At 53.7% G+C, this 22,952-nt stretch overlaps 3 protein-coding genes across 5 annotated transcripts in view; 2 read left to right on the top strand and 1 right to left on the bottom strand.

The window, feature by feature from the left end:
* The first annotated feature begins 10,899 nt into the window (after positions 1–10,899).
* On the top strand, positions 10,900–12,055 carry LOC136050863 (avidin-like). The gene is made up of 4 exons (XM_065740021.1): positions 10,900–10,979; positions 11,068–11,278; positions 11,719–11,839; positions 11,925–12,055. Exons 1-4 carry the CDS (start codon positions 10,905–10,907, stop codon positions 11,968–11,970), a joined length of 453 nt encoding a protein of 150 aa, XP_065596093.1. The 5' UTR covers positions 10,900–10,904; the 3' UTR covers positions 11,971–12,055.
* A 2,738-nt stretch (positions 12,056–14,793) lies between these two features.
* Positions 14,794–18,500, bottom strand: CREB3 (cAMP responsive element binding protein 3). The gene is made up of 9 exons (XM_065740032.1): positions 18,295–18,500; positions 17,943–18,216; positions 17,614–17,726; positions 17,294–17,386; positions 16,661–16,767; positions 16,085–16,153; positions 15,851–15,935; positions 15,633–15,714; positions 14,794–15,233 (listed from the first exon to the last, which is right to left on the bottom strand). Exons 1-9 carry the CDS (start codon positions 18,430–18,432, stop codon positions 14,860–14,862), a joined length of 1,335 nt encoding a protein of 444 aa, XP_065596104.1. The 5' UTR covers positions 18,433–18,500; the 3' UTR covers positions 14,794–14,859.
* Positions 18,501–19,055: 555 nt separating this feature from the next.
* TLN1 (talin 1) overlaps positions 19,056–22,952 on the top strand; it is a 30,791-nt gene continuing 26,894 nt past the window's right edge. For 2 of the 3 annotated variants that reach the window (XM_065740031.1, XM_065740028.1), the window contains exons 1-2: positions 22,011–22,212; positions 22,282–22,445. In XM_065740031.1, coding sequence (XP_065596103.1) covers positions 22,316–22,445 — 130 coding nt within the window. In that variant the 5' untranslated portion in view covers positions 22,011–22,212; positions 22,282–22,315. Of the gene's footprint in view, positions 19,119–22,010; positions 22,213–22,281; positions 22,446–22,952 lie in introns of those variants that run through there. The other variant, XM_065740029.1, reaches the window with a different exon arrangement.

The following is a 22,952-nucleotide window of genomic DNA, read 5'->3' as shown; positions in this document are numbered from 1 at the left end:
TGGAGAGAGAGAGTGTCCAAACTGAGGCTCATACCAAAGAGGAAAACCTCCCAGGCACATCTAACCAGCCAGAGAAATCACCGGTATCAAAGTCGGTTGCCCCAGTGGAAGGCCAGAAATGGAAACGTGTGTCCTCACACCTAGAACGCAAAGAAGAGGTGACAAAAGAAGAGGAAGATCCAGGCGAGGGGGGGTCCTCAACACCACCACCACCAAGAAAGGCAACAAAGAAAAGTGAGAGGCATGGACATAGTGATGATGAGGATGATGAGAGAGTCAAAGTTACCACGTTTCGTCGACCCATGAAAATGTCTGAGATCCAAGGCTCAAGAAAGGAGTTTATTCGACGTCCGGATGAAAGTATTGTCACTTGGTTGCTTCGGTGTTGGGACAACGGGGCCAACAGCATGCCCCTCGACAGTAACGAAGCTCGACAACTAGGAAACATTGCCCATGATCCAGCTGTCGACAGAGGGATCAGCAGGTATATGGATGGAATCGCCAGCCTCTGGCAACGAATGTTAGTAGCTGTGAGGGAAAGATATCCCTACAAGAGTGACCTGACACCTAAAGTGAAAAGATGGAAAACTATTGAGGAAGGCATCCAGTATTTGAGAGAAACAGCTGTGGCGGAAATGCTGTATGATCCCACGTTTGATCCTGAAGATCGGGACCATGATCCAGAGAAAGTAAGGAGTACACCCGAAATATGCCAGAAGCTTTCAAAAACAGCACCAGAAAGGTACACTGGTACACTAGTGACAACATTCAACAGATATGAGGACCAATACAGAAAACTCCCAGTTTTTGAACTGATTCTTACACTTCAAAACTTTGAACAAAAATTTCCGCGATCACACGCTTCCATTTCAGCCATATCAAGGTTAGAAGTACAGATGGAAGACGTGTTAGAGAAAGTATCCTGACTGATTGATAGGGTTGATAAGATTGCAGCTTTCAGAAGCAAACGCCGTCCTGCTTGAGCAAATGACAGCACTAGCTTCATGTCACGCGCAGCTCTGTGGAGTTACTTACGTGAAAATGGAGAAGATATGAAGGAATGGCATCAAAAACCCACCCCTGCACTGCGAGCACGGGTGAGAGAATTACAACACAGACCAACAACCAGTGAAGTTGTTCCTGTCACTACAGGTAACCAATAGAGGGGCCCTGCCCTCAGCCAGAGGAGGGAGAGGGATAATAGAGTGTATTGGACTGTGTGGATTCGGTGGCCTGGCACATCAGAACCACAAAAATATGAGGCACTGGTGGATACTGGTGCACAGTGTACTCTAATGCCTTCGAGTTATAAAGGGACAGAACTGATCCATATCTCTGGAGTGACTGGGGGCTCTCAGGAATTGTCTGTGTTGGAGGCAGAAATAAGCCTCACTGGTAAAGACTGGCAGAAGCATCCTATAGTGACCGGACAGGGGGCTCCATGCATACTCGGTATAGACTATCTCAGAAGGGGGCACTTTAAGGATCCCAAGAGGTACCGATGGGCTTTTGGAATAGCTGCTGTGGACACAGACAACATTAAGCAGCTATCTGTTTTACCTGGCCTGTCAGAAGATCCGTCTGTTGTGGGGTTGCTCCAAGTGGAGGAGCAACAGGTACCAATTGCTACAAAAACAGTCCACAGACGGCAGTACCGCACCAACAGGGATTCCTTGCTCCCCATTCATAATTTGATTCGTCAGCTAGAGAGCCAGGGAGTGATCAGCAAAACTCACTCACCGTTTAACAGCCCCATATGGCCGGTGCGTAAAGCCAGTGGAAAATGGAGGCTGACGGTAGATTACCGTGGCCTGAATGAAGTCACACCCCCACTGAGTGCTGCTGTACCGGACATGTTACAACTCCAGTATGAACTGGAGTCAAAAGCAGCCAAGTGGTATGCCACCACTGACATTGCTAATGCCTTCTTTTCAATTCCTCTGGCCACAGAATGCAGGCCACAGTTTGCCTTCACCTGGAGAGGCGTTCAGTACACCTGGAACCGTTTGCCCCAGGGGTGGAAACACAGTCCAACCATTTGCCATGGGTTGATCCAAACTGCATTGGAGCAGGGTGGTGCTCCTGAGCATCTGCAATACATTGATGACATTGTTGTATGGGGCAATACAGCAGAGGAAGTCTTTGAGAAAGGAGAGCAGATTATCCAAATTCTCCTACAAGCTGGCTTTGCTATCAAGGTCCCACTTGGAGTTTGTGGCAAAGAGCTCCTGGAGAGACCTGAGGCCGACCCCTTGGATTCTGGAGTCGGGCGTACAGGGGGTCTGAGGAGCGCTACACTCCAACTGAGAAGGAGATCTTAGCCGCGTACGAGGGGGTTCGAGCTGCTCCCAAAGTAATCGGTACTGAAACGCAGCTCCTCCTGGCACCTCGACTGCCAGTGCTGAATTGGATGTTTAAAGGAACAGCTCCCTCTACCCATCATGCTACTGATGCCACTTGGAGTAAGTGGACTGCACTGATTACACAGCGAGCTCGGATGGGGAACCTCAACCGTCCAGGAATCCTGGAGGTGATCATGGACTGGCCTGAAGGTAAAACGTTTGGAACAATGCCAGCTGAGGAGGTGTCACGTGCTAAAGAAGCCCCACCATATAATGAACTACCAGACAATGAAAAGAGATACGCCCTGTTCACAGATGGATCCTGTCGCATTGTGGGTAAGCACCGCAGATGGAAAGCTGCTGTGTGGAGCCCCACACGATGAGTTGCAGAGGCCACTGAAGGAGAAGGAGAATCAAGTCAATTTGCAGAGGTAAAGGCTGTCCAGCTGGCCTTAGATGTGGCTGAACGAGAGAGGTGGCCAGTGCTTTATCTTTACACTGACTCATGGATGGTGGCAAATGCTTTATGGGGGTGGTTACAGCAGTGGGAACAAAATGGTTGGCAACGGAGAGGTAAACCTATTTGGGCTGCTGAACTGTGGAAAAACATTGCTGCCTGAATAAAGAATATGGTTGTAAAGGTGCGCCATGTAGATGTTCATGTTCCTAAGAGCCTGGCAACTGAAGAGCAGCAAAATAACCATCAGGTAGATCGAGCTGCCAAAGTTAAGGTGGCTCAAGTAGACTTGGACTGGCAACACAAAAGTGAATTATTTCTAGCTCGGTGGGCCCATGAGACCTCGGGCCATCAAGGAAGAGATGCAACATATAAGTGGGCTAGAGACCGAGGGGTGGACTTAACTATGGATGTTATTGCACAGGTTATCCATAACTGTGACACATGCGCCACAATTAAACAGGCCAAGAGGATGAAACCTCTTTGGGAGGAAGGGCGATGGCAAAAGTATAAATATGGGGAGGCGTGGCAGGTTGATTATATCACCTTGCCACAATCTCGCAGTGGTAAGCGTTACGTGCTCACCATGGTAGAGGCAACTACTGGGTGGCTTGAAACATATGCAGTACCCCATGCTACCGCCCGGAACACCATCTTAGGGCTTGAGAAACAAGTCCTATGGCGACATGGCACTCCAGAGAGAATTGAGTCAGATAATGGAACTCATTTCAAAAATTCTCTTGTAAATACTTGGGCCAAAGATCATGGCATCGAGTGGATTTATCATATCCCCTATCATGCACCAGCTTCTGGTAAAATTGAAAGATACAATAGGTTGTTAAAAACAATGTTGAAAGCAATGGGTGGTGGAACATTTAAGCACTGGGAGAAGAATTTGTCAGAAGCCACCTGGTTGGTCAACACTAGAGGATCCATCAATCGCGATGGTCCTGCCCAATCCAGCTCTCTACCTACTGTAGAAGGAGATAAGGTCCCTGTAGTACATGTGAAGAACATGTTGGGAAAAGCGGTTTGGGTTCTCCCAGCTTCTGGAGAGGGCAAACCTCCCCGTGGAACTGTTTTTGCTCAGGGACCTGGGTCTACCTGGTGGGTGATGCAGAAGAATGGGGATGTTCAGTGTGTACCACAAGGGAATTTGATGTGGAGAGAGCGCCCTCAGTAATTCTATTATTATGCATATATGTATATATGTATGTTGTATGTGTTTGTATTTAATGCTTGTTAATCATTGTTTCTTTATGTATATATATATTAAGCATGATGTAATGATGTTGAATAAGGGGTGGAATGTCATGGTTTTATGATTTTTGGTACTGGTATTCCACATCATAACATCATGTAGTGCATTTGGAGTTAAAGAGTTAATGTTCCAGCTCCGTGGATCATCAATAGTTCCAGGTATGCCTGTCTCAGAAGAGAAGAACTGCATTCCACAGAGGACTTTGCGATGCTTTACGTTCTTACGTGTTTACGCTCAGAGGGAAAGATAAAAACTGTCTGCAGTCACGGGACTCTCCCTTCCCTTCGGGACCGAGCTCGGCAGTGGGTGTTTGTTGCAGCCATCCGCCTTCAGCGTTAGCGTAAGGCTTTCGGTTTATCGGACACTCTCTCTCTTGCTCATTTTATTTGATTCATTTGCCTCAATTCCAATTATATTATATTGTGTTATTTTCCTTTCTGATATCTTATTTAGTAAATTAGCTTTCCTCCTCAGATCGTTGCCTCTGTTTTGTTCCTAGGCCCATCTCCCTTCTCGTTTTTCCCTTTTTTCCCCCTCCCCCTTCCCCGGGGTGTGGGCCCGTGGATCCCCTGCCTCAATTGTCACGGTACCGGGTCAAACTGTCCCGCAAACCGCTGACATAGCACCACACAGTTCAAAGCGTTGGCTGTTCTCACTCAACATCAAGTCCCATCTCCTCGTGTAGGACTCCACACAGCAACCTTCCATCTCCACTGCCTTCCCACAATACGACAGGACCCTCAGTGAACACAGCGTATTTCTTCTCAATTTCCAATACTTTATTATACAGTGAAGCCTCTTCACAACTCCTCAATGCTCCCTGTGCCTGTGACTTTTCTTCCTGCTGTCCAGTGTGACCAGCAGGTCCTGGTTCTGCCATGCCAGTCTCTCACCTTCCTTTCCTCTCACCCAGTCTCTGACTTCCTACACCTGGCGATGGAGGTGCTCTTGTCCCATAAGCAATGCTTCCTTAGAGGTCTGCCGTCTCCCCTCCATTTCTCAGTTCTTGAGGACAGTTTCCCAGGGGGTTCTGTTGACTGACTCCCTGAAGATCTGGAACTTGGCTTTCCTAAATTTAAACTTCCTGATTTTACTCTTTCTGCGTCCGATATCTCTCAGGAATGTGAACTCCACCGCTGCACGTTCACAACGGCCCTAGCAGCCTCCAACACCAACGTCACCAATCAGTTCACTATCACTGGTGAGCAACCAGTCCAGCACTGCATCCCGCTGGTGGGGCTGTTTGTTACCTGGCTCAGGATGTTGTCATCGGTGCATTCTGGGTGCTCCTGAATGACCTACAGCTTGCCATACTACTTCTAAAGCAGATGTCATGGTGGTAGAAGTCCCCCAGCACTATAAGAGCCTCCCATCATGACAGCTTGTAGCTGGAGGAAGAATGGTGCACCGACAGGCTTCACTTGATCAGTCATCCTGTAGTAGACATCTCCCACAAAGCTCCCGTTGCTGCTTCAGTCTTAAGCCTAACCCTGAAGCTTTCAGCCTGCTCAGGGCCATTCTGCAGGGACCGCTCTTCACACTCTAGTCCTTCCTTGAGGTATTAACTCTCTTCCTTCTTCACTTGTTTGTTCTGAATCACCTCTAGTTGCCAACAGCCACACTCCAGTCAGGCAAATTGTCCCACCAGGTTTTGGTGATTGCAAGTGTGTCATGGTTTTCAGGTAGCACAATGGATTCCAGCTCGTCCTGTTTGCTCCCAACAGGTTACACAGGAATCTGTACTACCAGATTTTGAATATCTCCACAGAATGACACTCCACATCCTCTCTGTGCAGTGTGTCCCTCCAAGTAAAGAAGTTCTTGCTCATGTTCTGATGGAGCTTCCTGTGTTCCAGTTTGTGACCACTGAGCCTTGTTCTGTCACTGGACAATGCTGAAAAAGCCCAGCCCTATCCACTTGTTTCCCACACTTTAGATATTTATAAGCCCTGATAAGATCTCCCTCAGACTTCTCCAGACTAAACAGCCCTAGGTCTCCCAGCCGTTCCCCATACTGGATGGAGATGCTCCAAGCATCATCTTTGAGGCCCTCTGCTGGTCTCTTTGCAGCAGTTCCTGTCTTTCTTGAACTGGGGAGCCCAAAATTTGACACCGGACTCCAGGTGTGGGCTCACCAGGGCAGAACAGAGTGGAAGGATCACTTCTCTCAACCTGCTGGCCACATTCTTTTTCTTTCGAAGTGGCTAGAGCCCTTTTCCACATTCCAGAGGTTTTGTTCTTCCAATAGTGTGTTTCCATGACCTTCTTGCTCATCCCTGCAGGTCTTATACCTCCTTTGCCTGATTTCTTACGCTCAGGGATGCGTCAATCTTGAATTTGGAAGAAGTGGACTTCAGTGACAACCAGTTCTCTTGGTCCCTCTTGCTTTCCAGTGCTCTAACCCAAGGGATGCCTCCAAGCACGTCCCTGAAGAGGTCAAAGTCAGCTCCCCTGAGGTCCTGATTGCAAGCTGACAAACTGCCTGATTTATCTCATGCAAGATACTGAGCTTCCCTATCACATGGTCACTGCACTGAAGGCTTCCCGCCACCTTCACATCCCCCAACCAGTCCTTCCATATTCGTAAGAGCAAGGAACACCTCTCCTCACTGGCTCCTCCATGATCTTTGCCAGAGTTATCTTCCATGGACTGTAGACACCTTCTGGGCTGTGTGTGCCTGGTAGAGCTGCTTTTCCAGCAAATATCAGAGTGTTTGAGATCTCTCATGAGAACCAGAGCCTGTAATCATGAGGCTACGTGCAGTTATCTCTGGAAGGCCTCTTCAGCTTCCTCCTCTGGTCAGGCAGCCTGTGGTAAACACCCACAGCAGTGTCATTCATCAGAGCCTCCCCCTTAGCTCTCACCCATAAACTTTCCATTCATTCATCATGCATCCCTTGGCAGAGCTGTGTATGTTCCAGCTGTTCTCTCACATAAAGAGCAACTCCACCACCTCACACTGCTTGTCTGTGTGTCCTAAAAAGTACACAGCCATCCATGAGAGCATTCCAGTCATGCAAGCTGTCCCACCACATCTCGGTGATGGTTGCAGAGAGATCACAGCCCTGCGATCATCCACAGATCTCTGACTCTTCCTGTTTACTCCTGCGTGCAATGGTTCACAAGCCCTTTCAGAGAAGAAAACGGAACACAGGATGCTGATTTCACTTGGCAGGACCCCAGGGACCCCGTGCATCCCCCACCACTACTAACAGGTCTGAGCGGACCTGGAGCTGCAGGCAGAGCACAGCTCTGCCGTGGAGCACCTCCAGTGCTGCCTCCTGCTCAGCCTGGCCCTGCCATATAGGATTCCCAAAAGCGACGTTCTGAAAGGGATTCAGAAGTGCAGCGTAGAAGTAGCTGCACATAGTGCCTGGTACACAGCAGACGCACACCGCCTTTGCAGCCGTGTTGTGCACGGGCTGCGCAGCGCCGAGTCTTTGTGTTCCCAGCAGCCTCCAGCAGCTGGTGCTAGCGGATCAAAACACCGCCACGAGCTCCGCAGGGCTCTCCCGCGGACGGAGCTCAGAAGTCCCTCTCGTAGAGGTGTGTGGGGGTGCTCTGAGCATCTTTATGGCGCTTTCCTGGACCTGCTCCAACAGATGCACAAATTTTGCATGCAGGATGTCCCAGGCACTGATGCAATTCTCCAGATCGAGGCTCGCTGTCCACTCACCTGTCCCACACCTCCTACATTTATCCACAGGGATGTTATGGGCACAGTGTGAAAGGCCTTGCTGAAATCAAGGTGCTGCTCGCCCCACATCTACGCAGACAGATTTTACAACAGAAAGCTACCGGTTTGGTTAAACATGATTTTTCCTTAGTGAATCCATACTGACTACTCTAGATAAACTTCTGTCCTTTCACTTGCTTGAGGACTTGAAAGACTTAACACGAGCCAGTCCCCCCCTGCTCAACCCTTATGAGAGCCACCTGCAATACCATGTGAAGGTCTGGGCCTCCAGCATGAGTGGGATGCAGAGATGCTGGGGCTGTTCCAGAGGTGGGCCACAATGATGCTCAGAGGGCTGGAGCACCTCTCCTATGAAGAAAGGCTGAGTGAGTTGGGCATGTCAGTCTGGAGGACACCTTATTGAAGCCTTCCAGTACCTGAAAGGAACTTACAGGCAGAGGATGAACTGACTTTTACACAGTCCGATTGTGACAGGACAAGGGGGAACAGCTTTAGACTAAAAGAGGGAAGGTTTAGGTTAAGTGTCAGGAGAAAACTGTGAGAGCAGTGAGAGCCTGGCAGAGACTTTCCAGGGCAGTTGTGGGTGCCCCATCCCTGGAGATACTCAAGGCCGGGTTGGATGGGGCCCTGGGCAGCCTGAGCTGGTGGGGAACAGCCATGGCAGGGTTGGGGCTGTGTGGGCTTTCAGGTCCCCTCCAACCTAAACCATTCTGTGATTCAATGAAATGACACCAGGCTATACGGGAGGCTTCCAGGGCTGGCCCTATGACTGATCCATCTGCAGTTCCTGGAGTCAGGGCTGGGCTCCTTGATTAATTGCAGCAGTTCCTCTAAGCCTATGTCCCAGGTGATGGCTGTGCTTAACTGGTTTCACGGAGGTACCCTCCAGCCTTCACCTGTCAACCCCTTGTTGTCTCCATGTGAGCACCACAATGGGACATCCCACCCAGGGCCTAGCACCCACATGAGTAGCACAGTGCAACGCAGTTTCCCAAGCCTACATCCACAAGTTCTGTGGCTCTAGTTCAGGTGTGGCTCTAGAGTGTGTGGGTGGTGGCACAGTGCTGGCCACCCTGAGGACACCATGCCCATGTCACACTGCTGCCTGCAACCCTACCACCTGAGCCCATTGTCTCCTCTTGTAGGACTGGAGAATGGGTGCCAGGACAGAAGTGCCTGCTCCTCGCCAAGGAACGAGCCGTTCACCCTTGTTGGCCATAACCACAATAACCACATCCTGATCCAAACAGGCAAAGAACAAAAACATCTGTGAAAGCCGTCATGCTTCCTTAAAGGCTGCTTTCATTGCTGTGACCTACCGGCATCGTTCATTAAGTTTATACAATGAGTTGCCTACAGGCTTTCTTTCAAAGGCTGGGAAATTTGGTGTTACTGTGTTGCTGGACGATTCTACTATTTTCTTCTTAATTTTCAAGCACACCAGTTAAAATTGTGTCTTAAAGAGTCAGCTTTTGGAAAGGTCCGTATGGACACGTCTGTAGACTGAGGTGGTTTTGGTTACTTTAGGTTCCAGATAGAAGTCATTTTCTCCACTGTTTGTGTAAAAATGATTCCCAGGGCTGACTCAGCCACAGAGCTCCTCCTGGCTGCTGTCTTGCTTGGCACCCTTATCTGAGACTTGCCAACAAATCCACCTCGGTGCTGATCCCTACAAGATACACTGCTGGGCTCCGTGATTCTTGGTGGGTCTCTTCCAACCTGGCCTATTCTCTGACTCTAAAGGTCAGTGGTAATGGCAATGTTGTTGATTCTATTCTGCTGGATTAAGCCTGTCTGTGTGTAAATGAGCTGTACCTGAGCAGCCAAAGTGAACTCAGCAGCCTGGTGGGAAAATGTACCTTGATGTGCAGCCAATTCCCAGAAAAAGGCAAAGTAAACTCAGGGGCAGGAACTTCCTACAGACGAGTAGCCAGGAAGGGCCAGCCAGGCATGGCTGCTGACACAGAGTGGGGAGTGAGCAGCAAAAGGCTGGAAAATCCATCAGGAAATGAAGCATAGGATGTGGTCCCTCATGGAAGTGCAGTGCTGGTGGGTCTGCAGAATGGTGGCAGTAAGTTGATATGGGGGTGGCACTGGGTTGGTTGTGCAGTACAGCACTCATCATTATGAGCAGCAATACGTTTTGTAATCGGAGCTCAGAAGTGAGGCTAAATGGAAAGAGAAACTGACCACTGAAGCTAATTTACATTTCTCCCTTAGAAGAAAAAAGAAGTGCCTTCTGGCTTGCGGGTCACCATCAGGCCATAGGGTGGTGACCAGAGAAATAGAACACATTTGTTTTAACAGACTCCTTGAACGTTGCTAAGGAACATAGGAGAAAATGCAGTGCAAAGCAAGTTTCATCAGCCTCCTGGTCAGCAACAAATGTTACAGAAGGGGAAGTATGAAAATACACAAGGAAAGTGACTGTAGAACTCCAGGACAATTGTGATGTTCATCGGCAATAAAATATGACATCCAAGATATTCAGGGAATGTTTATTTTTCAATAAACAAGATTGCTTCCTCCAACTAAGGCCAATTGGTTAAAACAACAGTGAACCTGCACGCCAGCCCTGAGCAAAAGGAGCCCAGGTGCAGGCAGGATGTGAGTGGGCTTTGTGCCCTTTGCTGCCTTCTGCAATGCTGAGGGGGTCCCAGGGCAGGTGTGAGCCATGGGGTCTGCAGCAGGCACCCTGAACCTGGCTGCACATAGGACCGGGTGGGAAACATGTACTATGTGCCTGCGAACCCCTGCAGTCTGGTCACAAAGTAGTGTGCTCAGTGGAGCCAGGTGAAGAGGAATGGGATGGAACCTGGCTGTTGCCATATTAAGAATGTCAGGCATCATGCGTATGGCCGTGCTGTGGTCAATGGGCAGCAGAAGAGTGACCTCTGAAAAAGGGGTTTTCCCCAGCTGAGTATCCAGCTGCCAGCTTCCTTGCAGAGTTCTGCACAAACATGAGACATAAGCAAGGAGGGACTGTCTCTGCAGATTATTTCAGGAATCTGTTAGCAGCTAGGAACTGTAAATGTGGGCTCACCCAGATTGCATAACACCTGGGCAGAGTCAGTGCAGGGAGCAATAAAAAGGCCAGGAGCATGCAGGCAGGGAGAGTCCTGCAAGGAGCACACACTGCTGCAGAGATGGTGCACGCAACCTCCTCCGTGCTGCTGCTGCTCAGCCTGGCTCTGCTGGCTCCCGGCCTCTCTGCCAAAAAGGTAAGGATGGGATGGAGCTGGGAGTGGGTGCCCCTAGGTGCCCACCCTTGCCTCCTGCCTGGCACTCAGTCCCTCTGCTTCACCACAGTGCTCACTGACTGGGAAATGGATCAATGACCTGGGCTCCAACATGACCATTGGGGCTGTGAATAGCAAGGGAGAGTTCAGTGGCTCCTACCTCACAGCTGTGACATCCACATCAAATGAGATCAGAGTGTCACCACTGCAAGGGACCCAGAACAACATCAACAGGAACAGCCAGCCCACCTTTGGATTCACTGTCAATTGGAAGTTTTCAGGTACTTCTCTCCCAGCCTCTCTGCAATGTCCCTGCTCCTCTGCTGCCATTCCCTGTGACATCCCCTTTGCTTTACAGTCCTTCCCCATGATGTATCCAGTATTCTCCTGCCCCTCCTCACGATATCCCCAGTGTTCTCCTGCGCTTTCCTATGGTGCCCCTGATGATCTCTTACCTTCTCTTGTGGTGTCCCTTATAATTTCCTGCCCACTCCTGATGTTGCCCCAATGATCCCCTCCTTCCCATTCCCCTTATGTTGCCCCATCCCCTGCTGCGTCTCTAGCAGCCCTATCCCTGCTCCCAGAGCTGCTGGGCTGCTGCCACCTCCTGGTCTCCGGGCACGGGGTAGGTGCTGGAGCTGTCTCAGAGGGCAGGGACAGCACTGCCATGTCCTGCATGGGGCTCACAACCCCTCTCCCATCGTCTGCTCCTTTCCCACAGAGTCCACCACTGTCTTCACGGGCCAGTGCTTCGTGGACAAGAACGGGAAGGAGGTCCTGAAGACCATGTGGCTGCTGCGGTCGAGAGTTGGTGACATTGGCGATGACTGGAAAGCCACCATGTGAGCCCAGGGCACAGGCAGTCAGACATGGGCAGTGACCCATTGGCCGAGCACTTCCCACCTTACATCTCTTCTCTCCCCACAGGGTCGGCAACAATGTCTTCACTCGCCTGCGCACACTGAAGGAGTGAGGGCAGCCGTGTGAGTCCCATGCCAGCACCAGTGCCGGACTGCTGACACTGCTTATCCCCCCAATAAAGCTTTGCCTCAGACACACTGGCTCTCTCCACGTCTCCTTGGGCTGCGCTTCTGGCTCCCGTGGCATCCCAGTTCCTCTCCTCCTCCTGTCTCTCCCCTCTGCCTGTCCCACACCCCGTGGCGTGGCAGTGCCAGCAATGACAGCCACATCATCACATCCCCTGTGCCACTACAGGCACTGCTTTTGGCACTCAGTGTCTCCGAGTCTGGACACACATGGGAGGCGGGTTGGGAAGGAAGCATAGGAAGTAAAAGTAGAATTGAAGTGCAGGGGCTGCATGTGCACTGGCACACAGTGCTCTCAGGGTGGGCTCTGGTCCCCTCAGCGTGCAAGGAAAGCAGCTGTCAGGGACAGGAGCTTGCAGAAATAGTGCTATTTCTGTCAGGAGCTTGCAGAAATAGCACACTCCTCCCGCTCCTCTGCTTTACAGGAACAAAGCATAAACCTCTGTTACCAAAGGGATCTTTTCTGGCATTTTTATCATCATTACCTTTCATCCCACAGCAGGAGGCCCAGGTTGCATTTCCTTCCTCCTGCTGGCTTAGAGCTGCTTGCTGTGGCACAGAAGTGAGAGCACAGAAATCAAATAGAAAAAACAGCAGCACCAGGGCAGAAGGGGCTAAGAGTGCAGAGCAGCCAGTCCTAAAGACCCCCACTGTTCTACCCAGCTGTGGACTCCAAAATGCCCGCACCTCTCCACTTCAATTACAACCTCTTCCTGCACAGTAGGGTTCTGCTGGCTGGTGTGGCTGACACCCCATGCCAGAGGTGCTTTTTAAGAAGAGCCTCATGCTCCTGGCCCATCACCAGCTCCAATGTTCGCTCCTAGCACTGCTGGCAGCACCACCCACTTTGATTTTGGATTACTCAAATTGATTGGGGGTAGTGCTGGGCCAGCAACAGGGACTACAGGTGCCATCAGTGCCATTACAGACTCTGGCTTTGATTCATTAAAAATAAAACACATTAAAAATAAAAGGCTGAGGCTCCTACACCTCAACACTGAGCAGGGCTCCTAGGGGAGGAGGTGCAGTGGCTCCTGGGGTGAGCATAGCTGCCTTCCTAAGGCCAGACTGAGGGACTCTGAGCTAACAGGATGAGCTGCCTCATCCTGTTAGAAGCGTGCTATTGTCAGTTCACAGACACGACCCAGGTTGAGCATCCATTCTTCACTTTTTCTCCTCCACAAACAATTCTGACATACACTTTGACTTCTTGTCCACCTGCACCAAGACCTTTTCATACCACAAGCATGTCCTGCTTGACTCTCTGGGTTCCTGCACCCCAAACACTGTTCAGAACTCAGCAGCTTGAACTCCACAGCCACTGATGCCTCCATTTATCTCATGATCCTGCCTGACTCCAGTATACAGCCCTAATCCAGCAACCACCGCTTTCCCAGCAGGATGTTCCTCCCCATACTCCCCAGCAATGGGGCTATTGCACCACTCCAGCCTTGCAGGCTTCCTTCAGTTGTGCAGTTCCTCCTTATGAAAGCAGAGTTGGGGGCAGACAGCGGTTACTCGTACTTCCTACAAGGGAAGCTGCTCAGTTCCGCTGTGGTAACAGCATTTCTGTGTGGCACAGTGCTGTGACTGCTGCCATTGTGCAGGCAACATTAATTTGTCCTAAACTATTCCGAGGGCATTTGCAAGCCCCTGGTGTTTGCTGGGCAGGGAGAGGACTCCTGTCCTCAGGGTACTTCCACAATGCTCCCAAGCCCTTGCACAGCCCCCATCCTCCACTAGTCATTGCAGTCCCAGATTGAAAAGACCACAAAGTGCACAGTTGCACAGAGGGCATGTTTTATTTTCCCATCATTAACAAGGAAATGTCATCTGCTTAGATATAGAAGGACAAGGAGATACGCTCAACAGGTACCACTCAAACTGTAATCCAGGAAGGACACAAGGTCCTAGTGCAAAGTGCTTCTGCTCAGCCTCACAGAGTGACCAGAGCCAGTTGAAAGCCTCACTGGTCAGTGCAGCAAAGCTCAAGCTCACAGCATAGCTCTGAACTTGGCTTGCAGAAAGGAAAACCTTCAGAATAAGAGGCTCTGCTTCACTCAGCCCTCTGCTGCTGTTGGTAGTCTGGCAGAAGGCTTCTTCATCTCCCCAAAGGGCAGAAGCCCAGCTCCCAGACCTTTGGGAGTGGGGCTCAGGTCTCTGTGACAAAAACTGGCATGCACAGCTTAGAAAGTACTCCCCATAAGCTCCTCTAGCTACACCAAAAGCTGTACCCATGGCTCAAGAGTGAGCATGAACAGGGGAAGTGCAGGATCTGCTGCAAGGGCAGAACCACTCCCTGTCAGGGCACTGAAGATCAGCATCACACTGAGAAATCAGAAATCACTGCAGGACTAGAGAAGGGACAAGGAACAGGTGCTTGTATCCACCAGACACAGTAAGAAGCGCAATACCCATCCTGTTCACCTCCATCTGGGCAGGGAAGAAGCGAGGCAATGGCATTAATCAGCAGCAGCCTTCAGGTACTCACACTTCAGGGCCAGTGGCTTTCAACCTCCAGACCAGAGCCCTTCCCCACTGAGTACAAAGGCTTGCCCAAAGCTGCAGGGAACAAAGCTCCCCAAGCTTCCTACCACATCTTGGATAGATTCCTTTACAGATATACAGAGTAGAGTGTAGGCATAGATCATCTCTAAAATGATTCCTCTCTGTTAAATCCTCAGAGTATCCAACAATCAGGAAACAATATAAAAGCATTTGCTTTTACAGATTATCCATTAATGCAGTTCTGGCTGACTCCCCCCCCCAGCAGGGTGCCCAGCCTCACCCTATATGAGGATGCAAGGAGGAGATGGTCACATCTCATCAGTGCGGTGCTGCTGGATAACAACACTGGTGGTGCGCTCCACCCACTCCTGACTCTCATCTTTCCATGGTGCCAGCACCTCCGAGTGCAAGGTACCTCTTCGGGAGTGCTGATCCTGTGACTGAGGAGGGCCCAGCTCAGAGCCCGCTGCCACAGGAGGGTCAGAGGATGAGTTACTGTTGAATGCAGATCTCGGATCAGGCTTGGGTGGACTCTGCCCCTCTTCCCGTGACTGATTGAGGCTGCCCACAAGCGAGGTGTCTTCAGGCTCTGGGCTGAGCCTCTCCAGTACAACTTCCTCTTGCACAGCAGGTGCTGCCTGCCAGACCTTGTTTGGGAACTCACGAATCTGCCGTGACAGTACTGCAAAAGAGGGAGAGCTGGCTTCAACATTCCCACTCTGACAGCACGATGCATCGACCTCTCACAGTCCTGCAGGCCACTACAGAACCTGTGAGATAAGTGCAAACTGTTCAGCTGGCACTGCCTCCTCCCAGTGAGGCATGGAAAGAACACTCCACAGCTGCCAGCCATTAAAACAGCCTGTATTTCAAGCAGCAGTGGAACTCTGCAGTTCTATTGCCCCTAGCCCTGCGTGACAGGGAGAAAGAATCTGGAGCTAAGAAAGAGAAGGCAAATCAGTGCTCATCTCAGGCAAGGGGCTTTTGGGTTGGAAGTGCCCCGAAGCTCAGGCTGTCTCTGTGGGAAGTGCTCTGTTCTGGCACACAGCATTTTCCCTGGAATCATGCTCGGGAAACTCACCTCTGAACTCCGGCTGTGGCCCTCCACTGCCAAATGAGTAGAGACTGGGTGAGAGAATGAGGCAGAAGGAAAGGACAAGGACCTAGAAACAAAGAACAGCAAAGCCCTCAGCAAAAGACACGAACAGGCACTATTAGCTGCAATAAATGCTTGTCTGCCAAACTCATGGAAACAACAGAGACCCTTCCATCACAAACGCTGGGTCTGTAGACACTCACCATGATGCAGGTGCTCGCTGTGGTAGTTTTGGTGGTGGACTCTCTCACTATGGCCTGCAGCTTCCGCAGCTGCTCAAGCAGAGACCTGCAGGACAGCAAATAGGGCAGGTAAATGGAGCAGCCTGAGGCACAAACTGTGCGCCCCTCATTCACAGCCAGTGACAGAATAAAATCCCTGCAGAGGAGCAGCCTTCCCCACCACATCTCCTGCCACATCAAAAAACAAGAACTTACATGTTCTGCTTCTGCAGCAGCTGCACCTTCTCCTGCAGCTCATGGTTTTGGGCTGTGCAAGCTGCAACCCTGCCCAGGACAGATGAACAGCAAAAGAGAAAAACAGGAGGTTTTAATCTGTTAGACAACAGCAGGGACTCCACTGGTATCCCTCTTCATGGGATCGAACACCGCCTCTGAGTGGCTGGGACAGATTATAGCACTTTGGGAGTCTGGCATCAAGCAGGGCAAAGCACGGAGACCTCTTCCTCCCCCTGCCCTTTGTGAGGTGTGGGGAGGTAGATGAAGTCTTTGCTGAGTCCCTCAGAGAAATACCATACTAATATGTACAGATGCTTGCTCCTGGCAGCACAGCAGCACCAGTGTTCAGGGATACCAGTTTGTGCTGCAAACCAGCCTGACACGGAGAACATGCTGGACCCAGCAAGCCAGCATCTGGCTCAAACACAGCAGGCTCTGGGCCTTCTTCAAATGCAAGAGCAGGCAGACTGTCTGGAGCTTCTGAGCCCCCTCCAGGGTCTGCTTATGCAGTGACAAGGCCCCAGCAGCAGCACAGCACAGCTGCTGTGTCCGTACCTGTTTTCCAGGCCATCAACATAGATCTTCTTCCTGCGACGACTATCCTGGGCTGACTGCTTGTTCCGGATCTTCCGACGCACTTTCTTCAGAAGTCGCTCTTCAGCCTGCAAGAACCATTTCTCATTAGCAGGCAGCCTTGGGCTGGATAGGCCTTACAAATCCTGTGCAGCACTCTGTCCTGCTTAGAGAAGCAGAAAGCAATGTACTTTTGTCCTCTGTCCTTCTCAGACCATTGACAGACTGCACAGGTTGCACAGCAAACTCTGGCCTGCTGATAAGACTGGCAGTTTCATGCTGTACCAGAGAAGTGGGTCACACTGAAGGGAGATGGTAAGCACGTAACTCAGGAGGCACCAAGCATGCAGGAAGAAAAAGGCTGTAAGGACTGGTGGTGTAACTGCCTCCTGCAAGCAGTGGCAAGTGAGAGATCAAGAACAGACAGATCTTGTTGCTCTTCCCACCTGCTTGATCAGCAAACCTTGTGCTGTGCACAGGGGACCACCTGGCCTGGAAGGGAGGAGCAGGACAGCATGTTGCCCCACCACCCAGGCATCGTCCCATATTTTCAACCCTGAAGTGTCTGAGGAATCCAAGTTTGCTTGGGAGTGACAGGCTGCAGCAAGGACTCACTTTGGTGAGTGGCAGACAGGTTGGTAAGGAAATGCCATCCTTCTCCAGAAGCTGCCTCTCCTCTTCAGTCAGAACAAGCTCTGGGAAGTTAGACTGAAAAAAACACACAAAAAATACATCTGTTGAGAATACAAAGTAAACAGAGTCTGTTCCTAGGCAGAGAAAGTGTGCAGAAAGCTTTCAGAACTGGGATCAGCTCTCCCACAGCAGCACCACTCTTTCCCTAAAAACATTCCCAGCATGGCCATGCATAGACAGATGGAAATGTAAGCAAAAACAAACCCAGTGCTCAGCAGCACACACATCCCAAGGCTCGGTACCTGCATGGGGGCTCCAGGTGTAAGCTGGATTCCGTCATCCACAGCAACAGCAATAGGAAAACTGCAGCTCTGTTCCAGTGTCTCATTTGTGCCTTCCAAATACATCCAAGACTCTGGGAAATAAAAGCAGAGTCAAGGTCTGGGCCTTCATAAAGCTGCACAAAAAGCTCACCAGTCAGATTTGAGCAGCGTGAAATCACACTTTAATGGCAGTGGAAACCCACCATGCTCATCTTTCTCCAACATCACTTCATGCCTCTGTGTCAAATCTCTACAGCAGGCACAGCAACGCCTTCAGCTAGGATAGCAGGATCCCACACATCACTTACCGAGGTCTATGGAAGCATCTCCTTCTGCCATCTCAGATCTCACGCTTTCTAGTGCTGGCCAATCCTGATGAAGGGAATAGTTGTGATCAAACTGCACGATGTCTGAGCTCTGAGGGCTGCTGTCAACGTCGCTGCCAGAGCTATGGAACAGGTTCTGATCCTCAGAAGTGCTGCTGTCACTGTCAGCGGGCAAACAGCCCTGCAGCGGGCACGGCTCATCCCCAGAGGGGCTCAGCAGGGAACTGAGGAAGCCGTCCATCTCCTTGTCCAGGAGCTGAGGAGAAAAACCTCCAGCTAAGCAGGAGCCAGCCTTCCGCCAGCAGCAGCCGGCACCGGCTCCTCCACAACTCACCTCGAGCTCCGGCAGCGCCCAGTCCCCCAGCAGCAGGCCGTCCCTCGCGGGGCTCCCCGCAGCCGGAGCGTCATCGTTGAGCAGGAAGTCGAGAAGGTCCCCGTCCGGCAGCGCGGCCAGAGGCTCGGGGCCCGCCATCGGAGACGGGAAGCGCCCAGCCCAGAGGGAAGGCGCCACGAAAGGTTAAGGGTAGGGGTAAGGGCGCGGGGGAGGAGGAAGGAGTGGAAGCTGGGCCTGGGCGGCGGCGGGCGCCGCGCAAGGCAAGCAGGGGACGGGAGAACGGAGGACGCGACGGGCCTCCGCGGACGGAGAACGCGAGAAGAGCGAGCGAGCGAGCGAGCGAGCGAGCGGGCCACAAACGCACTCGGTGCGAGGAGCAGCTACTCCGAGGAGCTCCGGTCCTCACTCCCCACCCCAAGGCCCACGGCCGCGTCCGCACCGCCGCGCCCACCGCCCCACGGTGACGTCACCGCCGCCCGACAGCCCCTGCGCGAGGCCCCGCCCCCCCAATGACGCCTGCAGCGCGGGCTACCATTGGCCCACGGCACGTGGGCGGCGGGCGCGCGCGCGCGGGCGTGGTGGCGGCGGAGGATCTGTGCGGTGCGGCCCCGGGGCACGGGCAAGGGTGGGCGGGGACCGAGCGCGGCGCAGCGCAGCCCGAGGGCCGGGCCGGGCCGCGCCGATCTGCTCCGCTCCGCCCGGCGGCGGCGTCGCGCCGCGCCAGGCGCATGCGCGGCGGGGGGCGGCGGGGCGGGAAGCGGGCGGTGCCGCCGCGCTGCCGCACAGCCTCGGCGGGCTCCGGCGCGCTTCTCGGCCGCGGTCAGGTACGGCACCGGGAGCGGGCGACGTGGCCCCGCCGCCGTGGGGTGACGCGGAGCTGGGAACGGGGAGGGAGAGGAGACCGTTCGGAGCGGGAGCGCGGCGGCGCCGCGGCGGTACACGGCCGCGGGGTGGGGGCTGCTGCCGCGGGGCGTGGGGTGGGAAGCGCCGTATGGAGCCCCCGCGTGCGTAGGAGCGGTGTGGGGCGAAACACGCCCCACCCCGGCGCGGCCGCCGCCCTTCGGGCGCTCCGTGCGGGAGGAGCGCGGCCGCATCCTGTTTCCCGCACCCGCGGAGCGGCCGCGGTCCTGCGTGGGGTGCTCCGCTGTCGGTCCCCCCGGAGCGGAGCCCCCGCCCGGCCGCGGAGCTCCGTGTCCCCGCCCGGTCCCGGGGCTGCGTCGCTCGCAACCCCATATTTGGAAGCGGTGCCGCGGGACACCCCGTGCGGGCCGTCGGGCGTGGGTGCCGCAGCACTGCGGGGCTGCACGTCAGCGCGAGTGGGGGCGTGGGAGAGTTGGAGCATCTCCTATCCACGCCGTCGCTTTAGGATGCGGGTGGGAAAAGCGGGGCGCGGCTCCGTGCTGCAAGGGGCTCTCCCGGTGCCGTTAAGCGGGGGCAGAGTCACCGGTGCCGCTGTCAGCTCGCTGGCCTCCATCGGTCACGAACCGGCCGCGGCCGCCGGAGAGGAGGAAGCGGCGTGAATCAGCCGCGCTGCGTGGGGCTGAGTCACCGCGCCGCGGAGCTGCCCGTCCGGGAGCCGCGGTGCTGCGAAGCCGGCGCTGCGCCTCTGGGTTAAAACATTAACTTCTGCGCTCGGTGGAAGGAGGGGGAAAGCGTCGGGGCGTGAGAGCTCACCGCGCTGAGATTAAAGGGAAAAACAAAACAACAGCAAAAAAAAAAAAAAAAACCCAGAACAAAGCAGTCCCAGTCCTTCCAGTGCTCTGCCGTGCCGCGGTGCGGGGTGCTCCCCGCAGGAGCGGAAGGGCTGCGGGAACTTCCTGCGGTGCTGCTGCCCCTTCCCCCGGACTGAGAGCAGTGAATTGGGTTCCTTCGGGAAAGCTCTGTGGCTGCTGGACTCGTGCCACTGGTGTGCAGCGAAGGCTGCCTGCAGGCACAGTCCGTGCAGCAGAACCCGACTGGGCTCCGCTTCCTTTTTTTTCTTTTTTTTCTTCTTTTTTATAAATATAAAACTTTCTCCATGCCCGTGCTCTCAGCAGTGCTGCTCTGAAGCCGGGAGATATAAATACAGCGGCGACGTCATGGGGTGGAAAATCGTTCTGTGCTCTGGGGATGGCAGTGGAGGCGTCGTGGGGAAGGGAAGAGAAATGCAGAAGTGCCCGCAGCCACAGCACCGCTGCTGTGCTGGCTTATCTGCCTCGCCTACCAGCAGGCACTGCTGACTTGTTTGCTCTCCCTGGAGGGAGGCCAGTGCTGAAAATTGGTGTGCGTTCATCACATCGTTTTACTTTTTTTTTCTCCTCCTCCTTGAGCAGCCTGGGGCTGGCAGTCCTCTTCTTGCACATTGGTCCGTGCCCACGGTGGCACCGTCATGGTGCAGCCCTTGTGTCCGTGCAGTCTGTGCAGCCGTGCCTTGGGAACATAGCACTGCTGTCGTCGGCACAGAGCCCCACATCTGCTTCCTGCTGCCCCGGTGCCTCCGCAGAGTGCGCAGAAGGGCTCTCGCTGTCCTTTGATGCCCAAATGCGCATGCTCCCATCCCCTGAGCCTGACCTGTGTTCTGTCCCCATGTGTACCCCCAGTGCGGAAATCTACCCAGGTCTTCCTCATGCCATGGGTCTGTGGGAAGAAGGCATCTAGGCAGGCTGTAACCCTCACACCGTGCCTTGCTGCCACATCGTTGTGGGGCTTCTCTAAATAGCAGAGACCACTTCTGCTTTACGCACTGGTGGGAAACAGAGCACAAAGCATTTCCTTAGAACGTGGAGAGAGCAACGAGCCTCCGGCTTCTGCGTGGCTTAAGTGCCTTGCACAGTGTTATTTGGGGCACAGCGTTATTTATTTGGGGGCATTGCTCTCAACCAGACGTGGGGTGGTGGCCGCGTGTGGCTGCTGTTGTCCCTGCAGAGCCGGAGCTGCCCCTGTCCCTCTGCATTTTCCCCTCCAGCACATTCTGCAGCACCGATTTTGCAGAAATCCACGAGTGGGGCCGGCCCGGATGCAGCGTCCCGTGTTCTCTTTGCAGTGTTGTCCCGTTTCGGAACAGTTTTCGCCCGCCTCTGCTCTCCTCTTCCTCCCTGCTCCCTGACCCTGCCCTGCAGGCAGCGGCTGGGGGAAGGGATGGAAAGGACGCAGTGCTCCGCTCCGGAGTATTTTTAGATTTAGGGAAGAGGACGATCCCCGTCCCGCTGGCCGCAGCCGCGCCCTGCCCGTCCGTCCCCTCAAATCCCCGACGGCCCCTTACAGCTCCCGGCCGTGGGGCTGCGGGGCGGCTGCGTGCGGGGTCGTCTCGCTCGCGTTGCATTCCTCGTCGGCGGGGGCCGAGGGCCTCCGACGGGGCTCCTGCGCTGCATTGCCGAACGGCTCAGGAATGCGCAGCTGGAGCGGCTCCACGCGCTGGTGGAGGCGGCACCGCGCTCCTCCCGAGCAGAGCTGTGTGGCCGCCGGGATCCGGCGGGGAGGAAGCCCCAGAGCCCCCCCGGAGCGGGCTGCAGCGAGCTGGGTGCTGCCCCAGTCCCTATCTGGTCGAGCTGTGCCGTGCGCGCTTCCTGGGGTCCCCACCGGGCTCCCTGCTGGGCCCCGATAGTGGGGTCGGAGCCCGCACCACATGAGGTTTTCCTCCTGTGGTTTCTTTGCCACAGCTTTAATTAAAGCCCCTTCCGTCGCACAGTGCTGCCTTATCTCAGCACACTGGCGACGTGCATTTCCTCTGTGCTGCGGGTGGTGGCTGTGCCTGAGTGCAACTCGCCCAGGGACGATGGGGGCACAGGGTTCTCCTTCAGGAGGCCAGGCTGGGACCTTCATCTGAAGCCTTTCTATCCATACTCTTACTCTCCACCACCATCGCTTGCTCCTGGGTTGGGATCTGAGCTCTAAGCTCTGAGCTCTGCTCCTCCACCACCTCCAGGCACCTGCAGTGGGGTGAGCACCCACCCAGCATCGGGTCCCAGCACCTGGCGATGGGATCTGACGTGTCCGTGTCCTCAGCAGGTGACGCAGGAGTGGGGATAGTCCGGCCGCCACCATGGTTGCCCTCTCGCTGAAGATCAGCATTGGCAATGTGGTGAAGACCATGCAGTTTGAGCCCTCCACCATGGTGTATGACGCCTGCCGCATGATCCGGGAGCGTGTGCCTGAGGCACAGATGGGACAGCGTAAGTTTGTGGTCTGGGGCTTGTCTCCTGCACTCTGCAAGCATGTTCCTGCTTCCCCATCTGCACCTGTTTTTCCTCTTCTGGCAGCCCTGGAATTGCCCTCATTGCTTCTCCCCTTCCTGGGGTGGGCAGCCTTTAAGCATCCGTAACTTCAGCATGCTCTTGCAGCTTTGGAGAAGCCCATCTTACTCCGTGGCCTGCTGCTGCTCTGCTATTTGTCCCTCTAAAATATATATAATAACACTTCACAGCTTCCCTTTCCTGCGTTGTTCCCCCAGGGTCTGGGTTTCTCCACCCACAGGGTGCTTGCTGGTGCTTCATGGCAAGGGGAGAGCTCAGTTCAAGGCATCTTGCATATCCTGGGTGAAGAAGTTTGATTCTGAACTTGGGAAGCTTTGCTGGAGCATTCAGCTGGCGTTCAGTGGTATTACCTTGCTGGAAAGTATCGGTGCACTGCGGCTGATTTGGAAGTCTGTAGACAGAATCACAAAATTGTAGGGGTTGGAA

This window comes from Cyrtonyx montezumae, unplaced genomic scaffold (assembly GCF_038088225.1).
Source record: "Cyrtonyx montezumae isolate F1298 unplaced genomic scaffold, pur_monq_1.0 scaffold_25, whole genome shotgun sequence".
Taxonomy (NCBI): domain Eukaryota; kingdom Metazoa; phylum Chordata; class Aves; order Galliformes; family Odontophoridae; genus Cyrtonyx; species Cyrtonyx montezumae.
The sequence above is the reverse complement of the archived record's forward strand: the minus strand, read 5'-3'. Positions and strand labels throughout refer to the sequence as shown.